A 22,065-nucleotide genomic window follows, 5' to 3' on the forward strand; every position below is an offset into this window, starting at 1 on the left:
TCAGTTTTGTTGTTGGAAGCACCGGCTCACACAGCCCTGCGCTTTCTGCTGGAAAGGGGGCGGAGACCAGCAGCTAATTTGCATTTAAAGAGACACACACCAAAACAGCCTGTTTTTCCTCACAGGCAAAAATGGACATGTAGGGTACAGTACAATACAAGATCTGTGGTGTATTTTGAGCTGAACACATTCTGTGGACTACTAAGATTTATATTTCATGTTGTAAAAAGGCTACATTATGGGGCCTTTAAAGCAACACAAACTAGTCACAGGTCAAATCCCTTACATACCCCTTAGATCTGTGCGGTTGAAAAAAGTTCATCACGCCAAAAACATTCGGGGAAGCTGCAACATTCTCATTCCTGTGCGAGAGGGAATTATTTGAGAAAGGAAGTGAAAATAACCTAAAATAGGTTTCGAGAGAACTGTGCAAAAATGTCTTGCACAATTTTCATGCAGTTTCGACATGTTTGCCTTGGCAGTGTTGTTTCTCATTTTCTGAGGCCGTGCATATATTAAACATGGGTTTTAATTGAACTGTAAATTATATTCTGCAGAATTCTGCACACGATTTCACAAGAACTTGATTTTCCATGTGAAAAGCAGACAGAGATGTTTATCTTGCTCCCTAATGTTTCTTAAAAACCCCTTAACTGTGTAAACACACTACAGCAGTGCAAAATAAAGCAGTCTGTGTTGTCGAAAGCAAATAGAAAGGATTTAAGATTAAACTAAACGAAAACAGTAGCATGTAGAAAAAATATATAAAATACATCACATTTATCATACAGCTTTTTTACAGATCAAAGTTTAAAGGAAACGTTGCTCTTTTATTTAAACTATTTATTATAAATCCAACAACTTCTGCAACATTTGCAATGCAACAAATTTAGGTCACTGCATTGTTTTCAGTTTCTTTTGGCATTTCATCGCGATATAGACCATTTCAGCAGCAACAACATTAACGTTATGTGGCTCAAACTCAACAGTTGATTCTTTGCGGAGGTCCACCGGAAGTTGAATAGTTTTAGTTTAAATTCATACAAAATAAAATAAATTGTTATATTATTACTAAACACAGACTGGAAGTTAACTTCAGGCCAGGCATGTGCGGTCGATGAAGCATGAGTATACAGAAAAAACATTTTGTCCATATGTCTCAAAAAAAAATTTGTGAACAAAATGCCATGTGCGAATTGATAGAAGTGTGCAAGAAAGTTATACACCTTAAAAAAGTTTTGCCTCTGTCAGCATCTCTGTTTTAAACAAAATTGCAGGTTACTTTATGTTTTTATCTTTACATTGGTTAAGATAAACGTCAAACTGACATTTCCCGCAAAATCGTACATAAAAGTACCACTTACAAATCATTATAGCAAGGTCTCCGTTGCAAATCAGCGTAAACAGACAATCCTTTTTTATGCACTTGTTGATTTTTAATAAAAAGTTCAAGCTTTCAATTTTAATTTACAATGTATAAAATGTTATTTACATTGTAAAAAAATGGATTTGTTCTAAAATACACAAAATGATTTACTGTAAAAATGAACTTCTGTTAAAAATAAAGTAGGAAAGAAGGCACGCTTCAAACTCTCAGCTGATTCTCCATCTTTCATGCAATACACAGTTCAACCCAAAAACATCTGATCAGAGAGAAAAAAATGATTTGCTTCGTTTCTTATGAAGGTCCAGGTGTTGTGTCCTACACTTTTTATCCCACAAATACAACATCTATCCATTGTCACTCGACACAGATGCACTGCTGTCAACACAGATCCACTGCATCAGACCCCTCCTCCTCTTCCAACGCTTCTTTTTTGGTCTTTTAATCAGACGATGGTGATATTTTTTGTGAGGTCTCGAAGATAATCTCATCCCCAGCTGTTATGGCCTTCTGCTCTAACCAACGGTCCACGCTAAAAATCAGTAAACCCACAATGCATTGCAACCACCTAAACTTAGCCACAGACTCACATCATCTATTAACTTGACCGACGGTTTAACAGCGCAAAGAATAAAAATGTTTACGTAGATAAAGACAAATCTGTCTGATGCAGGGGCTGACTCGACGTCACGGATTTAGGGTCGCAAAGACCCTCTCCGAGTCTACGTCAAACTGACAGCAGAGAGGATTGTCATGCATCACGACAGTAGATTACGTGAAAGTGTGGATTAATCTGGAGAACAGCAGAAACGGCTCGATCCCGATGGTGTCCATCATCTGCCATTCGGAAGAGTTAATGGAAACAGATCCATTGAGATAAACAATCAAAAATAAGACAAACATTATCACCCTCAATTAGGCCTGTCATGATAGTCAATATATCGACTTATTGCGCGATATATAAACTTGACGTCGGTAGGTTTTGGTGATGCAATACAGTATATCGGCATTGTGTTTATATATGCATTTGTTCACATCATTGGACACCACTCAAAAAGTCGTTCCAGATTAAAAGACATTGTTTTTCGTTGTTCCATTGGGCAAGTGTAGCTATTTTAAACGGCCATATTATGTCATACAATCGTGCTGCCCTCACACAGAGTTCACACATCAAGGGCTCTGCTTGCCCTACACTTCATCAAAACGGCTTGTAATGTAAATCAACCAATCATAATTAAGGACCGGAAGTGTCCGTTTTATTTATTTTAAACATTTACACCCCAGTTATTATTTACATTTCAATTTCAATGTCCAAATATTCAATTAAAAGGACTTTGTTCTTTAAAAGGGGTACTTGCATTATTAAATTATCATTACTTAATCGGTGGCATAAAATATTTACAAAATGGCAATCATATCGACTATCGCAATTATTTCTGATGCAATTAATCGCCAAACAAAAAGCTGCTATCGCGAGAGGCCTAACCTCCATACTACACCAGTATCTCAGATTATGCCCAGTCATACTGTATGTGAATGGTTACAGAAGGAAAAACATGATTTCTAAAAAAGTTGCAGAACGTACACTATAGAGAAATAAAACAATGTAATTGGATTAGGGCTGTTTAACGATTAATCGCATCCAGAATAAAAATTTGCGTTGACATTATATCTGTGCACTGTGCTTAATTATTTTGTATTTAAAAACATACACATACATGTATACATTTAGGAATTATTTGCATGTATATAATTATATTTAAACATAACTAAGTATATATAAACACTTTCTTAAATATATACATGTATGTTTATAAAAACAAAATGAATATGCACAATGCACAGACATTTATTATTATAAACACAACCATGTATTCTGGATGCGATTAATTGTGATTAACTGTAAAGGTATTTAACAGCAAGCATATGGCTTAAAAAAGAGCAAACCAAGTCTCTAAAAATATTCTAGCTTAAAGATATGACCAAGATAGCCAGCACACTATGTGGTTGCTAGGGTGTTGTGGTCAGTTACTTGGTGGTTTCTTACATGGCCAGGTCAAAAGAGCACAGTCCCAGGTCTGTGTTATATTCCAGTTCATTAGATATAGCTCAAGTCGGTCTTAAAAACCAAGCAAACCGTTAGTCTATAACACAGGATAGTCCTTCATAACCCTTGAGCTGTGTTATCAACACTTCTATCCGTGACTTCACAAAGGGTCAGCGAGTGCTACAGCACCATAGACACTAATGTGAGCCACAACAAGCCTTCCTTTCATTACAGCCGCCCATTTCACAATGACAGCAGTGTGCACGCTTGGTGTCAGTCTCAGCTTATGACTGACTGCACGACAGCATCTTTATAACTTACACACGTACAAAGGCTCAGCATCACAGTTCAATGTCACAACCAGTCAGTGAATAGAAAAAAGCGAATGACAAAACACCCATACACTATATATGGACAAAAGTATTGGGACGCCGCCTTCTAATAAACATAGTTTATCTGTTTAAGTAATTCCATTCAAAACAAATAGGGATGCACCGATATGTCAATTTTGTCCGATAACCGATCATTCTTTAACATTGGAAGTTGATAGCCGATATATTGGCCGATATACAGTCTCTAAATATTATTATAAAATTTTCTGAAACTGAAACGAAAGGGAAAAAGTGGGCAAATGATTTTATTTGAAAACATTGACTGAAGAAAAAAGGGTACCATTAGTTAAATATTATACAAAATTAAATAAACAAATTATGAATTTTCTTCCAGAGCAACCCAGAAAAATGTTCTTAATAGCCACAAGTCTAACAGGTCTCAAGACAGAAAGCATTCAGACAGCAATCTGCTTTAAACAGTATGCTTTTGTTCCTATAATTTACACATTCATAAATACTGTATCTACATACTGTACCTACATCAACAATGTTTTGCTAATAGTAGTAAGTGAATGATCACAACAAAAAGACAGTACTGTACTGTATTTTAACTGTGAACAGCATGCAGCTGAAGAAGTTTAACCAGAGGAAATGATTTATCGGCCTAAATTTTATTATCGGTCAATACGATGACATAAAAAAATGACCATTTATCGGCCGATACCGACATGGGTGATAATTTATCGTGCATACCTAAAAACAAATATTAATGTTGTATCATACAATACTTAAGTGTGTTTAGTACTAAATGACCAAAGTAGTCCAACCTGTTTGTTAGAAGGGGGCGTCGCAATAATTTTGTCTATATAGCGCATCGTGGGTTTTTTATTTCATAGCCTCATAATGTTTAAATGAACTGTTTAATTGTAAGGCGTTAGAAAGCTCGACCTCATTAAAAAAAGGGAAGTGGTAACTGTAGAATTCCTCTAAAGAGTCTTTTTCCCTGCAGTATATTAAGTCAGGTGTGATGTTACCGTGTGTAATTACCCTCACAGATGAAGAGGGCAAGATCATGGCGCTACCGCAAATTACCCCAATTACCAGGGTCTGATTACGGTTAAGTGCCGCTGTTACGTTTGGGTTTTCATGCGACAGCCTTGACGACGCGAGAGAAAACATTTAGGGATGCACCGAATGTTCGGCCACCGAAAATGTTCAGCCGAAAATAGCAAAAAACGCAAGTTCGGTGTTCGGCCGAATATGTGAAATGGCCGAATAAATTTTACCGAACATGACTCGTGATACGATCAAGCAGCAACCAGCGCAGAGAGAGAGAGAGAGAGAGAGAGAGACATGCGTGCGCTTTATTACTGCCGCAAACATTTTGGCAGTGCGTGTGTGTGTGTGTGCGCGCGTGTGTGTGGAGCATTTTAAAGTGTCAGAGAAAGACACAGCACGGGACTTGCCGCACGGATGTAAATTTCCGAATGAAAGCGTCTTTACCGGTCGGTAACTTTACTTCAGACGGAAGCGGGCTGTCTGACAGTAGCCCCGCCGCTCGCGACATCCTTTGACATCATACAGTGGTTGCGTGCACACAGTTCCCTGTACTAAACAACTTGTCAAAGTATGTTCTGTGCATCCCGGCCACAAGTGCACCTTCTGAGAGAACAGTCATCTTTTGTGGGCGGAGTTTGGAGGAGAGACGTGAACTGATATGGTTGTCAGTCATCAGCATCCGTCAGAATTGCTTGCATTGGATGTTTTTTTTTCTCATATCATTTTGCAATGTAGCCTATAATAATCCAACAGTTTTAGTTTATTCGTGTTTTAGTTTATAGGCCTAATGTGGAATGACAGTTTTTAATGAAGTGTTTTGTTGTAGGGGTACAGAGTAACTTACATTAAATTCTTTTAGCAGTCAGTTATAGGCCTAATTAATATAGGCTATTAATGAAGGGAGAGGGCTCAATTTTTTGTTTGAATTTACTTTGTTTTGCTCAATTTTATATTAAGTTGTATTGTATTTTATTGAAAAGCAAGACAAATTATAAAAAGCACATTTTGACTATTCAGTTTGTGCAATAGTGAAAAAAATAGCTTAATAAATAGAAGAAATGCAAAAAACCATGTTCGGTATTATTCGGCCTTCGGCCAAGTGTTTCACATCATGTTTGGCTTCGGCCAAGAATTTTCGTTTCGGTGCATCCCTAAAAACATTCACACGTAAACACGAAACGGAAACGCTGTGAGATGAGGAAATGTTTTTGAAGCACATTTCTGAATGTAAAACAGATAGCTGAAGTAGTCGATTGACAGGAATAATTTTCGATCTGATTCACGGATCTCCCGCTGGGACGCTGATTGCAGATTAAATACAGATAACTAGCACTTATCCACTGAGAAACAATTTCATCATATTTCAGGGATTAATGAAGTCAGTAAGCTTTGTGTTCCCGGAAGAAAACGACAAGAAAGAAACTCTTAAAGAAAGGTGCTTCACAATGTCATAGAAGAACCATTTTGGGTTGCATAAAGAAGCTTTCTTTTTCTGTTTCACAAAAGGTTCACTGAAGTGGTAACATGTTCTTTTGATTATAAAAAAGTAAGCAAGAAAATGGTTCTTAAGAACGTTTGAGTAAATGATTCTCTGGGGAAGCAAAAACAGCTTTTCTACACTCTTAAAAAAAGGTGCTTCAAAATGTTCTTTGATGCCATAGAAGAACCCTTTGGTTACATAAAGAACCTTTAACATCTGAAGAACCTTTCCGTTTAAAAAAAGATTCTTTGTGGCGAAAAAAGTTTCTTCAGATTATAAAAAAGTAAGTGGTCTGGATGGTTCTTTGTGGAACCAAAAATGGTTCTTCTATGGCATCGCTGTGAAGAACCTTTCACAGACCTTTATTTTCTTAAGAGTGTATGGCATCACTTTTGAACAGATAACTCCGTTTTTTCTCCAAAAATCTTGTTGTTTATTGTGTTATGTTTTTATTGTGTTTAATTGTGTTAGTTAGCTGTATTTTTTGCATTATAATTACTCAATCAAAACAACCCAACTGCAGTTTGATGGATATTACTTAAATACACAATAAAAAACATGATTTTTGACTATTTTACAAACGTAGTTATCCGTTTTTGAAAATTAACTCTTCTTTTGCAGCACTTTTTTAAGAGTGTAGATTCATTAATCTTTGGGTTACATGATTTTTATATAATGGTTCATCACAGAGATGGGCAGTATTTTAATTACATGTATTTGAAATACGTATTTAATTACTTTTGAGTATTTTGTCATTTGTATTTTCCTTAACAAAAAAAGTCAAATGTAATTTGTAATTAAATACTTTGAGAGACTGTAATTTGTATTTTAAAATACTTAAATACTTTTTAAAATATGTCATTTTATTCTTGCCTACAATAACTTCACCAGGCAGTGGTGGCACTACTGTTCCGAAAGTGGTGGGGCAAATTTTGATACTGAAATATGTAATAAAATTTGAGCTATCAATAATAATTTGAACTAAACAGCTTGTGGCACAGCAAATGCAAGCAGAACTCAAATATAAAAAAAATTATTACAATTAATTTTATTAAACAGTAAAGAACCCTGTTCTAGACTTTCATTCCATTAAAGGATACTTCACATCTCATTTCCCTTTACTGCCATAGTAGGGAAAATAAATACTATAGTAGTCAATGGGAATGAGATCTGACATTCTTCCAAATATCTTTAGAAATCTTTAGAATCTCTAGAAATTTATACAGGTTTGGATCAATCTGAGGGTGAGTAAATGACACAATTTTCATTATTGGGTGAAGTATCCCTTTAAATTGCTGAAAATATTTTAAGGCATATTTAAGTATACCTTCGATACCTTTAAAAATGTCGAAGTTATTGATGTGCCGTTGAAAAACAGATAGACATTCATTGCTAGATTTAAAGTGATTCTACATGCATACCTGACTGTTTCCAGGGAAATCAGTTGAATCATCTTTTTGTCTGAGAGAAGATGTAGATGTACACCTGTCATTTGTCTATAAAACATACTGTGCAGTTTGCTTTTAACGCTATACACTCTAAAAACAGTTGTGTTAAAAACAAGACATTTCATGTTCATTTAAGGACAAAACATTAATGTTGTTCCTATAAATGCTAGCAAAAATGAACGGACGATCATAGTGCATCTGGATGAGCGTCAAAGCACGGGTAACCCACCCACTAGCTGAATAAGTTTTGATTGTTTTTTCAACCGAGTCAGACCTGTCTGTTATTAAGTGCGTTTGACTTATTCCGAGGCTGCGCAGGCAGACCAATGTATGACATTAACGTGTCGCGAGAGTGTTTCAAAAGCAACCTTTTCCAATCACTCTCGCGGTACTTTTTATTTAAGCAAAGAAAGTAAAGAAACTGCTTTTGTGCTCAAAGTGCTTTAAGGTAAAGTATCTAGTAAAATCTACTATCAGATATCATTCACTGAAAGTCATAGGACAAAAGATTAGCGCAAATAGCTAGAATTTATCTGCTAGCTAAAGAGAGACTTGTGTTGACAAATGATGCAGGATCGCAGTAATTTCCGCGGGCAGGTGGTTCAAGTAACAAAAAATTACATTCTGATTAATTGCGGGTGGGTTAATTAATATTAACAAGATGTGCCACTGCCATAACAATTAATGGGGAGGAATGAAACACTCAATATAGCCGCTCTAGCGAAGGAACTCCGCCCTCCAGTGATACGAGCCAATCGTCAATCAGTATTGACTGACGTTTCTCTGGGGCGGGGCTCTCGTGAGGCGCTTGCCAGCCTGTGCACATGCACAATAGATGAAGCAATCTTGAAAAAAGTGATTTTTAGCACAATTTAAGCTTAGCAAACCCAAGTTATAGTACAGTTCATGTCAGGTTTAATTATTGATAGGACATATGCTGTTTAATTGTGATTTTTGCCAGCGATTTAAAAAATATCTGCCTTCCCCCATTAAAGTAGATAGGACAGCGGACTTGCTATTAACTGCCCAGAGGCGTTGCAAACATGGCCGCCGAGTGACACGACTTCCGTAAACGGACTTTGGTCGCAGGAGAATGAGATAAATCAATAATGATAATAATATTAAAATGACGTGAAGGCCTACATATTTATGTAAGTGTGTTGCTAAAATTGTGTTTGATGGACTGCTGTTTAGAAAACTTTTCTTTCTTTCTTCTGTGTATCTAACTCCACTGTTACTCTTGCACTTTAAATGATTGCTTTAAAAAAAATTGTATTTTTGTATTTTCAAATCACAAATTGTATTTGAATTAAATACATTTTTCACAGCAGTATTTTGTATTTTATTTAAATACATTTTATGAGGAAGTATTTGTAATTTGTAACTAAATACTTTTTGATGTATTTGTGCCCATCTCTGGTTCATCAGTCCTTACGCTCTCTGGGAATCAAAGCGCTACTGATAAAAATCAAGTTCTGCAAAATCTGAATAAAAAAATGAATGTTGTCAGCAAAGAGAAACACGGGTGAGGTGAAATTAATGTTTCTTTAATCCCAATTACTGCTCCTTAAATCCAAAAAAGATTTAAAGAAAACCTGTTTGGCTTTGTATGTTCACAGAGTCCTTCAGCTTACCCCTCATGAATTTAAAATCATGGATCGGTTAGTTACATAATCTAGTGCCCTTTATGACACACAAGCAGAAGTCTATAATCACGGATGGACGGTTTACAGACATACATTTAGATCTCACATAGTCATCTTTAAAAGTCTTAAAAATGGCATTGTCTAATATACATCTAGAGGTGGGTGACGGTGAGACAGGCATTAGGTCCTAAAAAGCAAAAATCGAAGTGATGCTTTAAAACCTATTCTGCGCATGTCAACCACCTTGTACACCTAAAGTTTACAAAGCAGTTCATCCACACTGAAGCATCACTGAGTCACCATTACTGCTTAACAGGGATGTCTATCCAGAATGACTCGCAGTACATGAGATAAGGACATGTAACATTTTTGTGCCCATCTTTAGTCCTCAAATCGCCATCAACGGAAACTCATCACAAGAGTTTTAAGAGCTCTTGATGACATCCGAAAACATCAGTTAGCACACAGCGCATGAATCTGCACTGGTGCAGCAAGCAATGATGCACAACAGACCAGCCTGTGGCTTCTGCTGATGCACAGCTCATGCAGTTGTGTTGCAAGTGTTCATAACCGTTCTTCTGCCTTTTCATGGTTGGAGGTAAATCTAAAATCAACAATGACTGAGGAAAATCAAGCTACGCAATGATGATGATATAAAATGTCACCAATATAACCACTGCACAATAGTTTAAGCACATGTACATACACAGGGCTGTACAGTGCGACATACATGTTGCACATGCTACGAAAAAATCGGTTTGTGCTATAAATACATTTAATAGTGTAGCATGTGTGCGATACAGTTTGGCAGGTGCATTAGACGGAGCCGCTTGTTTGTGTGAAGTGCTTTTGTCGTTGTGCACCACTATTTATTTTCGTTTTTATTTAGTTTTTGCAATTAAAACTTGGTTTCTGGCTGCATCGCGTCCATTGATCTTGAGCCCTATGATCTGCGTGATGTGAGAAAACATGGAAGGAATCACGAAAAATGAATTCTACCATTTAAATATGTCCTCTGCTTGTTCTGCGCGTCTATGAGTGAATGAGCTGCACGCTTTAACATGTTACAAGCGTGACACGCGTGGATTTGTCTGTATCTTACTATACCAGGACATGAACTTCATCCACAGAGTTGTTCTAAGTTTATTTAACAAGCATTTCACTGTTTGAGTGAAGCTCACTGTCAACCACACTCAAACTCAAGCGTCTGCCGTCGACCCGCCAAAAGTCTGCTTAATTTGAACCAGATGATAAAATAATTAACTTGTAGTTAACACTATAGCAGGGTTTTTTCTGCAATAGAGAAATTGGAGGCGGCCGCCTCTGTCAAATGTCGTGACGCCTCAGACTCTCGTCAAAATTATGTTGCGAGTCTTCACAAGAAATGCTGTGTGCATTTAACAGAATGTCATTTGTAACTGCAGTTGCGGCATAACGCCACAGTAGAGGCGCTGTTTCATTATCAGCACACTGAGGCGCTAAAAAGAGTTGCAGAACAAGAGCTAGATGTGTTTCACGGCTGTTTGTTTTTCATCCAAGTACGTGTAATCTCTTGAAATTTCTTAAATGAACATGACGTACATCATTGTAATGTCTTTAGCTGTGCAGTTGGATCGTTGAATCAGCGTATACTGTACACAGTGAGTTTGCCAGTATGAACGCACATTGCGTTCAGAACGACTCGCACACGAATGACTCATTTGAACCGATTCATTTAAACTATTGAACTTTTCAGTCCACAGAGTTGTTCCAAGTTTATTTAACAAGCATGTCACTGTTTGAGTGAATCTCACTGTCAGTCTTAGAACTTTTAATATGTCAAAGTCACTTTGGTTAAACCACTTAAAGGTACGGTAGGCCTTCGTGTGTGTGTGTACAAGATCAGGATGGCACCACCTCCGCCTCATTTTGAGCCGGGAAAAACCATGTATAGCATACTCTAATATTTAGTATAGTAAGGTTCAAATACACTATAGTACACAAGAACTTTACTGCAGTTTACTGTAGTAATACTATAGTATACAGTATTTTTATTGACAAATGTGTTTACTACTGTATAGTAAAGCACTAAAAATACAGAACTCAGAAAAATGAAAAAAAAAAAAGAATTCGGTAAAAACTAAACATTATATGGCCCTAATTTATCAATCTGTATAACATGGATGTCCTTTGAACTTTAAGAATCACAATCTGTAAACAATTCCTCCTACATATAAAACAAATAAAATGCCTACAGGATCTCACTCCGAACAATTATTAATAGTGCCCTCACAGCGAGATGAGGCATGTTTCAAAGCTAATGTGACAGTGAATGTAAAACAAAAAAATTAGAAAATGAGAAATGTTTAGCCTAAATGCTTGAAGCACACGCTCCACTGCAACTTTGTGGAGACAGGAAGTTGCGGGGGGTGGAAGCTGAACCCAACAGGAAGCGAGAACAAAGTAGCGTTAAAGGCGGCTGCAAGCTCATGCACTGATGTCACCGGAGAGCTGTTGCACACGCCTGGTCCTCCTGCAGACTGATGCCGTTTCCCAGAATGCCTGCGTCAGGAAGTGATGGAGGAGGATGACAAGGGCAGGGGGTGTGTCTCTGACTGGCCAATAGCAAAAGATCATACGCATATTATAGATTCCACGAACTGTCAAGACATTAACACCAAGACATTTATAGTCATCTCAAACCATCTAAAACATTGTGAAGAAACACACGTGGGCTCTGATAACTACATACTTGGATGCTTGGCAATATAGAGACGAGAATTCGCAAAGGTTTGCCTGGATAAACTGTAAATTACTGTAAGATCGAACGTACGAAGACAAAATATTCTGCAATGACTCTCTGAAATGCATTTCATGGAGATGTAGTGGCAAGTGCACTATACATCCGACATCATAACCGAGGGTGCTTAGGGTGATTTATAGACGTCTCTGCTGATGTCTAAAGGCGACAAGTTCCTTCTCTTTTTTACATGCGATGCAGAACCACAAGATCTTTTTGTAGTTTGCAAGCTTTGGAAAAACACAAATGACACTTGCTGATAACATGCCCCAGCTGCCCAAATTCTGAAAGTTGCTTCTAGCAGCTTAAAGTAAAAATAAATTAGTCGCGCAAAGCAGTGGGAGGTCCACAAGCGGCTAACAATTAGATTGTTTTAATGAAAACACAAACGCAGAACACACACACAACAATACAAACAGACCGTTGCAATAAGAACATTGTTCTCGTGCATGTTTGAATATCAGAATCACACATTAACAAAGTGTGTCAGTGATGAAATGTTCAGAATTCGAGCTGGTGAAAACTGATATATATAATGTAGGGATGATCTAAATGAAGACGTGCTCTGTAACCACACGACCTGGATGAAGCATTTAAGGTCGAACTCTGATGCACACAAGGACAGTCACATCAGAAGATTTCTCACCAAAATTTTCCCAAAATAATGGAACCATCAGCTTAAAGGGATAGTCCACCCCAAAATGAAAATTCTGTCATGAACAAGTCATCCTCAAGTTGTTCCAAACATGTAGAGATTTCTTTGTTTGGTTGTACACATAGAAAGATATTTGGAAAAATGTTAGCAACTGAGTTTTCTGGGGCACCATTGACTACCATGGGATAAAAAAACATTGTTTTTTGTTCTGTTAAACACAACAGAAGATATTGACTAACCTTTGGTTAGCATTTTTTTACTACCCCAGAAATCTCAGTTGCTAACGTTCTTCTAAATATCTTTCTTTGTGTTCAACAGAACAAAGAAATTTATACAGGTTTGGAACTACTTGAGGTTGAGTATCATGGCAGAATTTACATTTTTGGGTGGAGTATCCCTTTAAGAAAACTTCCATCCCCATAAATCTTGTAAGCCTTATTGACTGATAAAAGAAGTAAAAGATAAGCTGTTCTTGAAAAGCTAAATTCAGCTTTAAGGCTCACAGACAGCTTTGGGATTATATAATTTAGGAAGCAAAAACAAATTCGTAGAAAAAAATCCACCGACAAAAAGCATTTTAAACTCTGGAAAAAAACGTTGAACATTTTGACTATCAAAGCTGCTGTCCGCAATGAAGCGACTAGCAAAGATCATGGGTGATGCAAGATAACAATCCTTCTAGATATTTTTAGAGCCTTAACATCCAAACGTGGTATGTAAATTAAAGTGAAAAAGGACATTTACTGTACACAAATACCACAAACACATCATCACAGATCTTAACTCTGCCAGAACCATCTAGTTTAATCCACATTTGCTATTATTGTTTTCCATCTTCCTCTAAAGCCAAGCATCTATTATTTGAAAAAGCATCCAAAACCATCTAATATATAAAAACGAGGCTTAAACTGTCATGACCCACGTGAAAAAAGTCAGCTTGCCCTGTCAGAGATTTATCGTTAGATCTGAGTCAGGGACGCTAGATTCATTCAGAGCCTCGCCATGAAAAATTCAACATTTTGGCCTAGAACACGGTCATGTCTGTAACGTACAGAGAGTTCTTTTCAATTACAGCACACAGACACGCGGTCACATTAAACCTTCCAGACGTTTCTGTCCATCAACTCAACATTATTTTTAACATCCAGAACTGAACATTTTCTCGACCCAAAGCCACTAAAGCACTTAATAAATGCATCTCTGATGAATAGGAAAGAGAGTCCATCTATTTTCTGCCTTTTCAACGAAAAGACTCAGAACTTCCATTAAGCCAATGAGGGTGACTTTCCACTTCCCCGTATTACATTTTAAGACGCGGTCTTCACATAGAAGAAGTAAGGAAAATCCAGCCATGTTCCAGATAACCGTGACAGTCTAAGAGGCTGTTCAGCAAAAAGAAAACGTTGATAATATTAGTCGAGAACACTTGTCAGTCATGACATGAAAAATCATTTTAAGGGGGATTTCTTGGAAGTGTGTCTTTAGCGCTTGGTCTCAAACCACCAGTCATCCTAAATGCGACATTGATGCTTATTTTACAAACTCTAAATTAAGTTCTCATAAATTTTGTTTTACATTTTTCCGAAAAGTTGCAGATCTATTCTATTCTATTAAAACACTATCTTTCACACACACCTCTTATATTAGTTAAGTAATATTCTGACCTGCAAGCATTATAAATCACTCCGTGGCTCTTGATTCTGACAGTATATTCAGCCGAAGGACCACAGAGCTGCTGTAAGTAAATATTTGTCCATTATCTTGATGCAGTCTACTTTATTGAACGGAGACTCGTGGCTGCTGTGCGCCGCATTCATTTGGCACAGCTGAAGCCGTATTATCTAATTCATCAGTAAAGCTTACTGTTGTAAAGATACTTCTAACGAATATAAAACTGCTCTTTAAGCTGCTCTTTAAGCTCGGTCCCGTCGAGTACGGCTCCACAAAAACATGGTTAAGTCAGAGCAGGTCAAAAGAGTCACAATCTTGATTTTAGTTGAAGAGCTTGTATTGATCAAGGTAAAAATATTTGGTTGTTTGTGTTGTCCTTTAGTTGTCACCTATTATTATTGATTGATATATCATTAAATGGCCGATACTCGGCGATTATAAGTTCATTAGTTTCAGCCAATAAAGATAACAAATATATCAGTTTTTATTTAATTGAATCAAACTGATAAACAACCTTAAAAATTCATCTTTGATGGGCTTTTTTTATTGTAGGTGGAACTATCAAAATATCACAAATGTGCATAACTTAATTGTTGCATTTCTATTTCAATACTTTAGAAAGTTTAGTTGCTGCAAGATGCTCAGAAAGAACACTAAACATGTACTCAAGTCGTGTAATTTTCATTATGCAAATATATTTTTAATATAGTTCAAATGAATTCCACAACCTTATTGTATACCATATTATACATTGGATTACGCAAGTTATGACAAAGGCGAAAATATAGAAAAATAAAACAATACAACATCTATGCACAACCTAGTGTGTGAGAGAGAGAGAGAGATGTCTGAAACATGGCCAGCTGTGTACAGAAATGATGTGTTCAGGATGCTGTTGGCTTGTGCAGGTAACCGCCCCAAGCTTCAGATCTAGGACACGTCGAAAAAAAACTTAAAAACCACAGCACCGCAGCAGACATTTACAGACATACAGTGTGTGTGAGGAACATTGCAGAAATCTACCCATTTGAGGTTATCGCGCTAAAGGTTTGGGATCTATTTAAACATTCCTATTGGTAGTCGCCACATCGTGTCACTGCTCACGTACGTAACTGCAACTGCATCACCAGTTCTCATTGAAAATAAGTCACTTCACTGTTAAGCATCCGTGTGAACGGCCCAGAGTCAAGTAGAAGGAAACAGATGAATAGCGGGAAGATGAAGAGACTAAATTCAGCTTGACTCAAGGCTAAGAGTAATGGAACATGGGCCTGTTTAATCCTGTCTGTATGTCTCCACCGACTCATCTAAAGGAAAAGATCTGTGTGTCTATGTGTCACAGTCCAGGAGAAGAGAGACAGGAAAAAAAAGGCAATTTTAGACAGACAGACAAAACAGTACTGCAAACGTTTGAAAGCAGCTAATATAAAACATACAAATGTGGACTACTGATGTCAATGCAAATCGCATCAATCCCCTGACAGCACAACTCTAAACAAACTGTTCCCTCGTACCGTTTCCTGTATTGTTTTACATCATTACACAACCAGAGGCAAATGTACACATTAGCAAAAGCCAACCGCATAAGGAACAAATGACAGACATTAGCCTGCCGTCCGTAAAGAATACTCAAGTTTCACAGGGCCACGAGGGGTTAAACGCAAAAACCCTGCCTGAGAAACTGAAACAGAGGAGGTGAAACGAAACAAGAAACATGGCACACGGCTAGCTGACATCCACTTGTTAGTACAGATTAGACACCTGACCATTTCGAATTATAGGGATAGTTCACCCAAAAATGGAAATTCTGTCTACATTTACTGACCCTCAAATTGTAACCTGCGTTTTAGATTTTGTTAATCCATGAACACGTGGCTACTGGCCGTCTCTCAACAAAGGTGCAAAAAAGTGTCCATCCCGTTTGTGCCAGACACTGAGCCCTCAAGCAAAGCATTCAACTGACTTCTCACCATCATCAACACTGAAACGGTCTTGCTCCATCAATCTCAACGGGGAAAATAAAGAGTGAATTAAAAGGCCACTCCAAAGACAGCTGGCCTTTCAGTGCAAGTCAATGTTTATCATTTAATAAAACAATTGAGAGATATTTATGTGCATTTACATTCCATCAAATGACATGGGGCGGGCCTTTGTTCAATCCTTTTGGATTTGATTGGATAAAAAATAGGAAGCATCACTTTCCTGGGCAACAAAGATTGACGTGTCAGCAGAAAAGTAATTTCAGAGATGGGAAAGATTGCGATGAAAATATAATGAAAACAAACATACACTAAAGAATTCTGTTCAGCAAGAGACCTTTGTTAAAAACCAAATAGGGTTTTGATTTCATGTCACCTAAGAAAACGATTCAGTCTATTCTCAAGCAATACAGAACAATAACAAAAGAAGAACTAAGATAAGAAAATGTTAAGAACACAAATAAACAACCCCATTAAAAATGCTCTTCCTCTTTTTCTAGTTATCGCTGAAGTGCCGCCGAACCCACTTAAAGGGACAGTTCACCAAAAAATGTAAATTCTGTCATCCTTTACTCACCCTCAGGTTGTTTCAAACTTGTATACATTTCTTTGTTCCGATGAACACAGAGAAAAATAGTTTTAGTAGAAATAGTAGAAATTTTCAGTTCTGGGACATCATTCACTACCACAGTAGGAAAAAAAACGTTTGTTACATTGAACACAAAATGAGTAACTTTGAAGAATTTAGGAAAGCAAACAGTTCTGGGGCATCTCTGACTCGCATTTAATTTCTCCTACTATGGTCGTCAATGATGTCCCAGAACTGAAAACCATAAGCTTGCTTTATAAACCAGAGGGTGCTGAACTGATACCTGGAGTGATTGTTAATGTTAATGCATGATAACACTATCTGTCTGAACGAAGCTTAGTAAATTTACTTAATCCACTTGTGACTAATGGGCCAAATACAGCATATAGCGTTTTAATCTCTGGACATCCACATTTCACAGTGTTGCTGGCCTCTTTTTATCCCCTCACAAGCTTGAACGGAATAGATTTTCAAACTGAACATAATCCAAAAATAAACGCAACCTTGCTCATCAAACGGCGCAGGAAATTTAAATGGTGAACTACTTATATGGTGAACTGTCTAGGGCTGAGACAAGAGTCCAGAGAACTGAAACCATGACTGTGGCCTGTTCACCACTGAAATTTCAGCTCGAGACGGTTTAAGGTACAGAGACTGCACTCAAAAAAATGATTTTTGCTGCGTGTTCAATTTACTTAACTTGCTTAAGTTAAATCAACCCAACTTTTGGAAAATTTGGTCACATGATTTTTTGTGTTTAGTCATATAACTGAATCCATTCATGTTGGGCCAACATAAAGGAGTTGTGTTGTGTTAACATAAAACAGTTAAAATTGGCCAGAGGACTTATATTTCCCATCATGCTTTGCGTATAACTGCATTTTGAGAGTTATTTTCTTAAATAAGTGTTATTTTATGTTATTGTTAGTGTTTAATGTTCATTTATCTTCAAGGTTTTGAAGAGTTTGTTATATTTTTGAGTTTTGTGGTTACCATTGTTCAGAAAAGCGTTGTTCTTTGGTTAGGTCGTGAGCGGTTACGATCCTTTATTTGCATTTCTGTTGAGTTCTATTAACTCAATATCTTCTTATTGAAGTTAAATTAAGCAATGCATAATTAATGTTAAAAATGTACAATATAAAAAAATGTTCTTGAGTGCTTACATTAAATAATCTAATCGATAAAATTGGGTTTTTTATATTGGTTTTATGTAAAATATGCATGTATATGACGCAAATTAATTTAGTAAAAAAAAAATTAAGTTCATACAACAAGATTATAAAGAATCGTTTCAAACCAATTCGATTTTGTTGGAGAAATGTAATTCAATTTCGTGGAAAAGTTTTCCTTAATTTAATTAAGTTCGTCCAACAACTTTTTTTTTTGAGTGTGGGGTCAGTCTAGACCTGAAGATCAGGAGGTCATCTGTGGGTCTATAAAACCAGACGACAGCTGCCGCAAAAATGATCTAGAGACTGACACACATCAGGTTCACTATCCGTTCATTCTTTGGATCACGGTCCTCTATTTAATGGTTACAAATTAAAATGCAGAACTTTTGTATACAAAGAAAATGTTACACCACCTAGACTCCCTGGCAGCTGTTACGCCATTAGCTTCAGTAGATCCCTTATCACTTGATTATTCTGGTGCCTCTGGGCAATGTTTCATATTTTCCAAGTTCAACGCCAATTCAGCGGTGCTTGCTAAGACAAGCTCGACTGTTACTTTTGCGTTTTTGACTTTCAAAACCTTTAACACTAAGCATTTAAGTTCATCACCCGTCCTACACAGTTTGTGAACGATAACTGAAATCTCGTGGTATGCGGAGGAGAAGCGTAATATGAGTTTTATTAAGCAAACGTAGAAAAAAAAGATTTCCTAGCAACCGCATAGCAACTAAACACCACTAAGAGAACCTTAGCAACTGCATGGCAACACCCTGGCAAAGAATCACAACCGCTTGGCAATGCAGCATTGAGATTTGCATGTCAAAGCACCACTGACATATTTGCCCGAAAAAAGAACACTATGCTGACGGGGAAATTAAAAGATCTCTCTAGATCTTCTTTTAGCACGCTTGCTGACTTTTGGTCCTTGCTGACTTTTCGCATACTACAAAGAATCACTTCCCCATGAAACCAGGCATGAATCGGAATGGAGAAAAATAACAGCAATGTATGATGTCGCCATAAATTTAACAAAACTAATGCGTGCCACATGTTTAACATACAGCCTATGTCGGAACTAGGGTTGGGTATCATTTGAATTTTACCGATTCTGCTTATCGATTTCGATTCTTATTGATTCCCAGTTTCGATTCCACAGTTGAATGGTTAAACTGTAGTTACTATAATGAAACTGGTAAATTTGTGGTTCCTGTGCTTTACTGCAAATACTATAGTTAAACTATGCTTACTATAGTAAAATAGGGCAAATTTTCACAATGGCTTTTATTGACATATCACAAGATAACACACTCACATTTCTGAAAATATGCACACAGGAATTGATAAGAGAAATTGACACTTTAATTTCAAGTATTCAACTCCTATTCTTTTCGATTCCGATCCGATTCCTAACCTTTCGATTCCGAATTGGAATTGATTTTTGATTCCCAACCCTAGTTGGAACGCACGTCACTAAGAATCTACACAAAACATACATATTTCTATTTGACTGCAGACAGGCAAGAGGAATTGTGGGAAATGGCCGGATTTAGAGCCAATCAGCAAGTGTCCTGTGAAAAAGGAGGTCACATATTTTGCGCTCGAATCCTTAGATACCCCAATAACACCCTTCAGATGGATGCCGAGTGTCGGGCTAATAACTTATCAGTTCTAACGTACAATGTTTAGCTATTGTGACCTTACCAGCAGCTACAGCAAGTCACCGAAACCAATTTCTTTTACATAAGGAAGAGAAGCAAAATTTATAAGCATGTGTCTGCTGATCACACCATGTTATACATACAACATTTCACAAAAACACACACAAGCGTTATCCAACACTCTAATCTAAAAACCCAGGGAAAATCCCATGACAGGTGAGACCAATGCTGTAATACTCTACAATATAATCCATATTGGTTCAGAAACGTGGCTGGGAGGAGGCGAGCACATCCAGTGAGTTAACCATCCCATCACAAAGACAAGGATCTAATCTCAGACCGAAGGAATGATGCAGTTGATTTGCTTATGACATGTCCCCCAAGGGAACGTAAAGGATTAGAAAGATTGCGTTTAAATCGCAGAGCTCATTTCTCGATGTATCCTGATGTTTGTTTTTACTTTCTTTAGAGAGAGAGGGAATACAAGATTGTGGCATTACGCGAGATGGACAGTGACATACAGACCCATAAGGTCCTGACAGACCAACAGAGGCTACGCTTGAGGTCAGCGTTCAGATTCAAGCGACCTGCTTGTGTAAAGTCATGGTGTGGAGCTGCTGTATATGTATTTTTTTTGTTGAGGAAATAAGCTGACGCGGCGATTTTAGATTTGAGGAAGTGAATACCCAAAAAAATCTTAAAACAAACAGTAAGATATTTAACATGATTTCCACAAATGTGCAAGCTCTAAATGCGTTGACTATGTCCTGGATACAACATAGCGGCCTACTCAAAGTAGGGCTGTGCAATTAATCGAAAATTAATTGTAATCGTCAATTTTGGCCTTCAACAATTACGAAAACAAAATAATCGAGGTAAAACGATTATTTTGCCACATTCCATTTTGCAAGGATCCTCTCTTTTCTTGTGGTATAAATAAACAGCGCACCCCTTTCCTTACAGTGGTCCAGCTGTGCTATTTCTTTACATTTATTTTTCAGTTGAATTCACAGTTTAAAGCAAAGTTATTTATTTTCTATGTTGTTTTAAAAGTTAATGAGCAATCGTGTTAAATAATCAGGATCTCAATATTGGCCAAAATAAAGAATTTTTGTCATAATCGAGCAGCCCTACCTCAAAGCCAATTTACTTTAACAATCCTTTTATTCAGGATAGACCAACAAATGATCGAAACCAACTACTTAGTTCCTCAAATACACATCATTATCTCCTTCATAATATCTAAATGCTTAGTTAAAGTGATAGTTCACCCAAAAATGTGTCATCATTTACTAAACACAAAGGAAGATATTTGGACGAATGTCAGTAACCGAGCAGATCTCGTTCCCATTTACAGCCATAGTAGGGAAAATAAATACAGGTTTGGAACAATCTGAGGGCGAGTAAATGACACAATTTTCATTTTTGGGTGAACTATCCCTTTAAGTTAAATGCTCTCTCATTCGTAAGTCGCTTTGAATAAAAGTGTCTGCTAAATGGATGTAATTCCTTGCCGTCTTCTCTCACTTAATACAAATATGACTACACATGAGTACATGGTTGACAAAACTAATAAACAAACATCTTTCATATTTGTAACCAGTTCCCGATTAAGAACCCCATCACCATCTATTCCTACTTCAAGTGGAGGGCAAATGACACCCAAACGATGAAAGTAATCCATAATGAACAAGCCAATTGATTTAGATCCAACACAACATAGAGGAGGTTAATGAATAACTAAATTATAAATGAAATAACTTAATATACTTATTATTACACAAACAAACAGTCTCGTAGAGATAAGCACAGTTCCTGTAAATGAGTATGAACTTTGTATCCCTGACATAATAAGAAACAAAGTAAGGGTGATGTTACCTTCAATATTTCCCCACGTTTAAAACTCAGCTCGTCATCTGCAGTTGCTTTGAAATCATACTTGGCGATGGCCTCCATGATTCAGCAGAATAGATGCGATAAGACACAAAAAAGCTGAGGAATATGCAGTTTATTTCCTTATTGCCGAGCAAAGGAGAAGACAATGAGATCAAGAGATGATGAGCACAGTTCAAACGATCTCCGGTTTCTCTCCACCTGTCTTCTCTCTCAGCCCCGCGTCTCTCTCCCGTCGCGATCCTCACATAAAGGACACGGCGAGAAACCTGG

The 22,065-nt window shown here is 37.2% G+C and overlaps 1 protein-coding gene across 1 annotated transcript in view; it reads right to left on the minus strand.

The window, feature by feature from the left end:
- Positions 1-22,065, minus strand: part of grb2b (growth factor receptor-bound protein 2b) — a 36,810-nt gene that overhangs the window by 13,394 nt on the left and 1,351 nt on the right. Inside the window, exon 2 of the mRNA XM_057346003.1 lies at positions 21,778-22,061. Coding sequence (XP_057201986.1) covers positions 21,778-21,855 — 78 coding nt within the window. The 5' untranslated portion in view covers positions 21,856-22,061. The remainder of the gene's footprint in view (positions 1-21,777; positions 22,062-22,065) is intronic.

The sequence above is a fragment of the Triplophysa rosa genome, linkage group LG11 (genome assembly GCF_024868665.1).
Source record: "Triplophysa rosa linkage group LG11, Trosa_1v2, whole genome shotgun sequence".
Taxonomy (NCBI): domain Eukaryota; kingdom Metazoa; phylum Chordata; class Actinopteri; order Cypriniformes; family Nemacheilidae; genus Triplophysa; species Triplophysa rosa.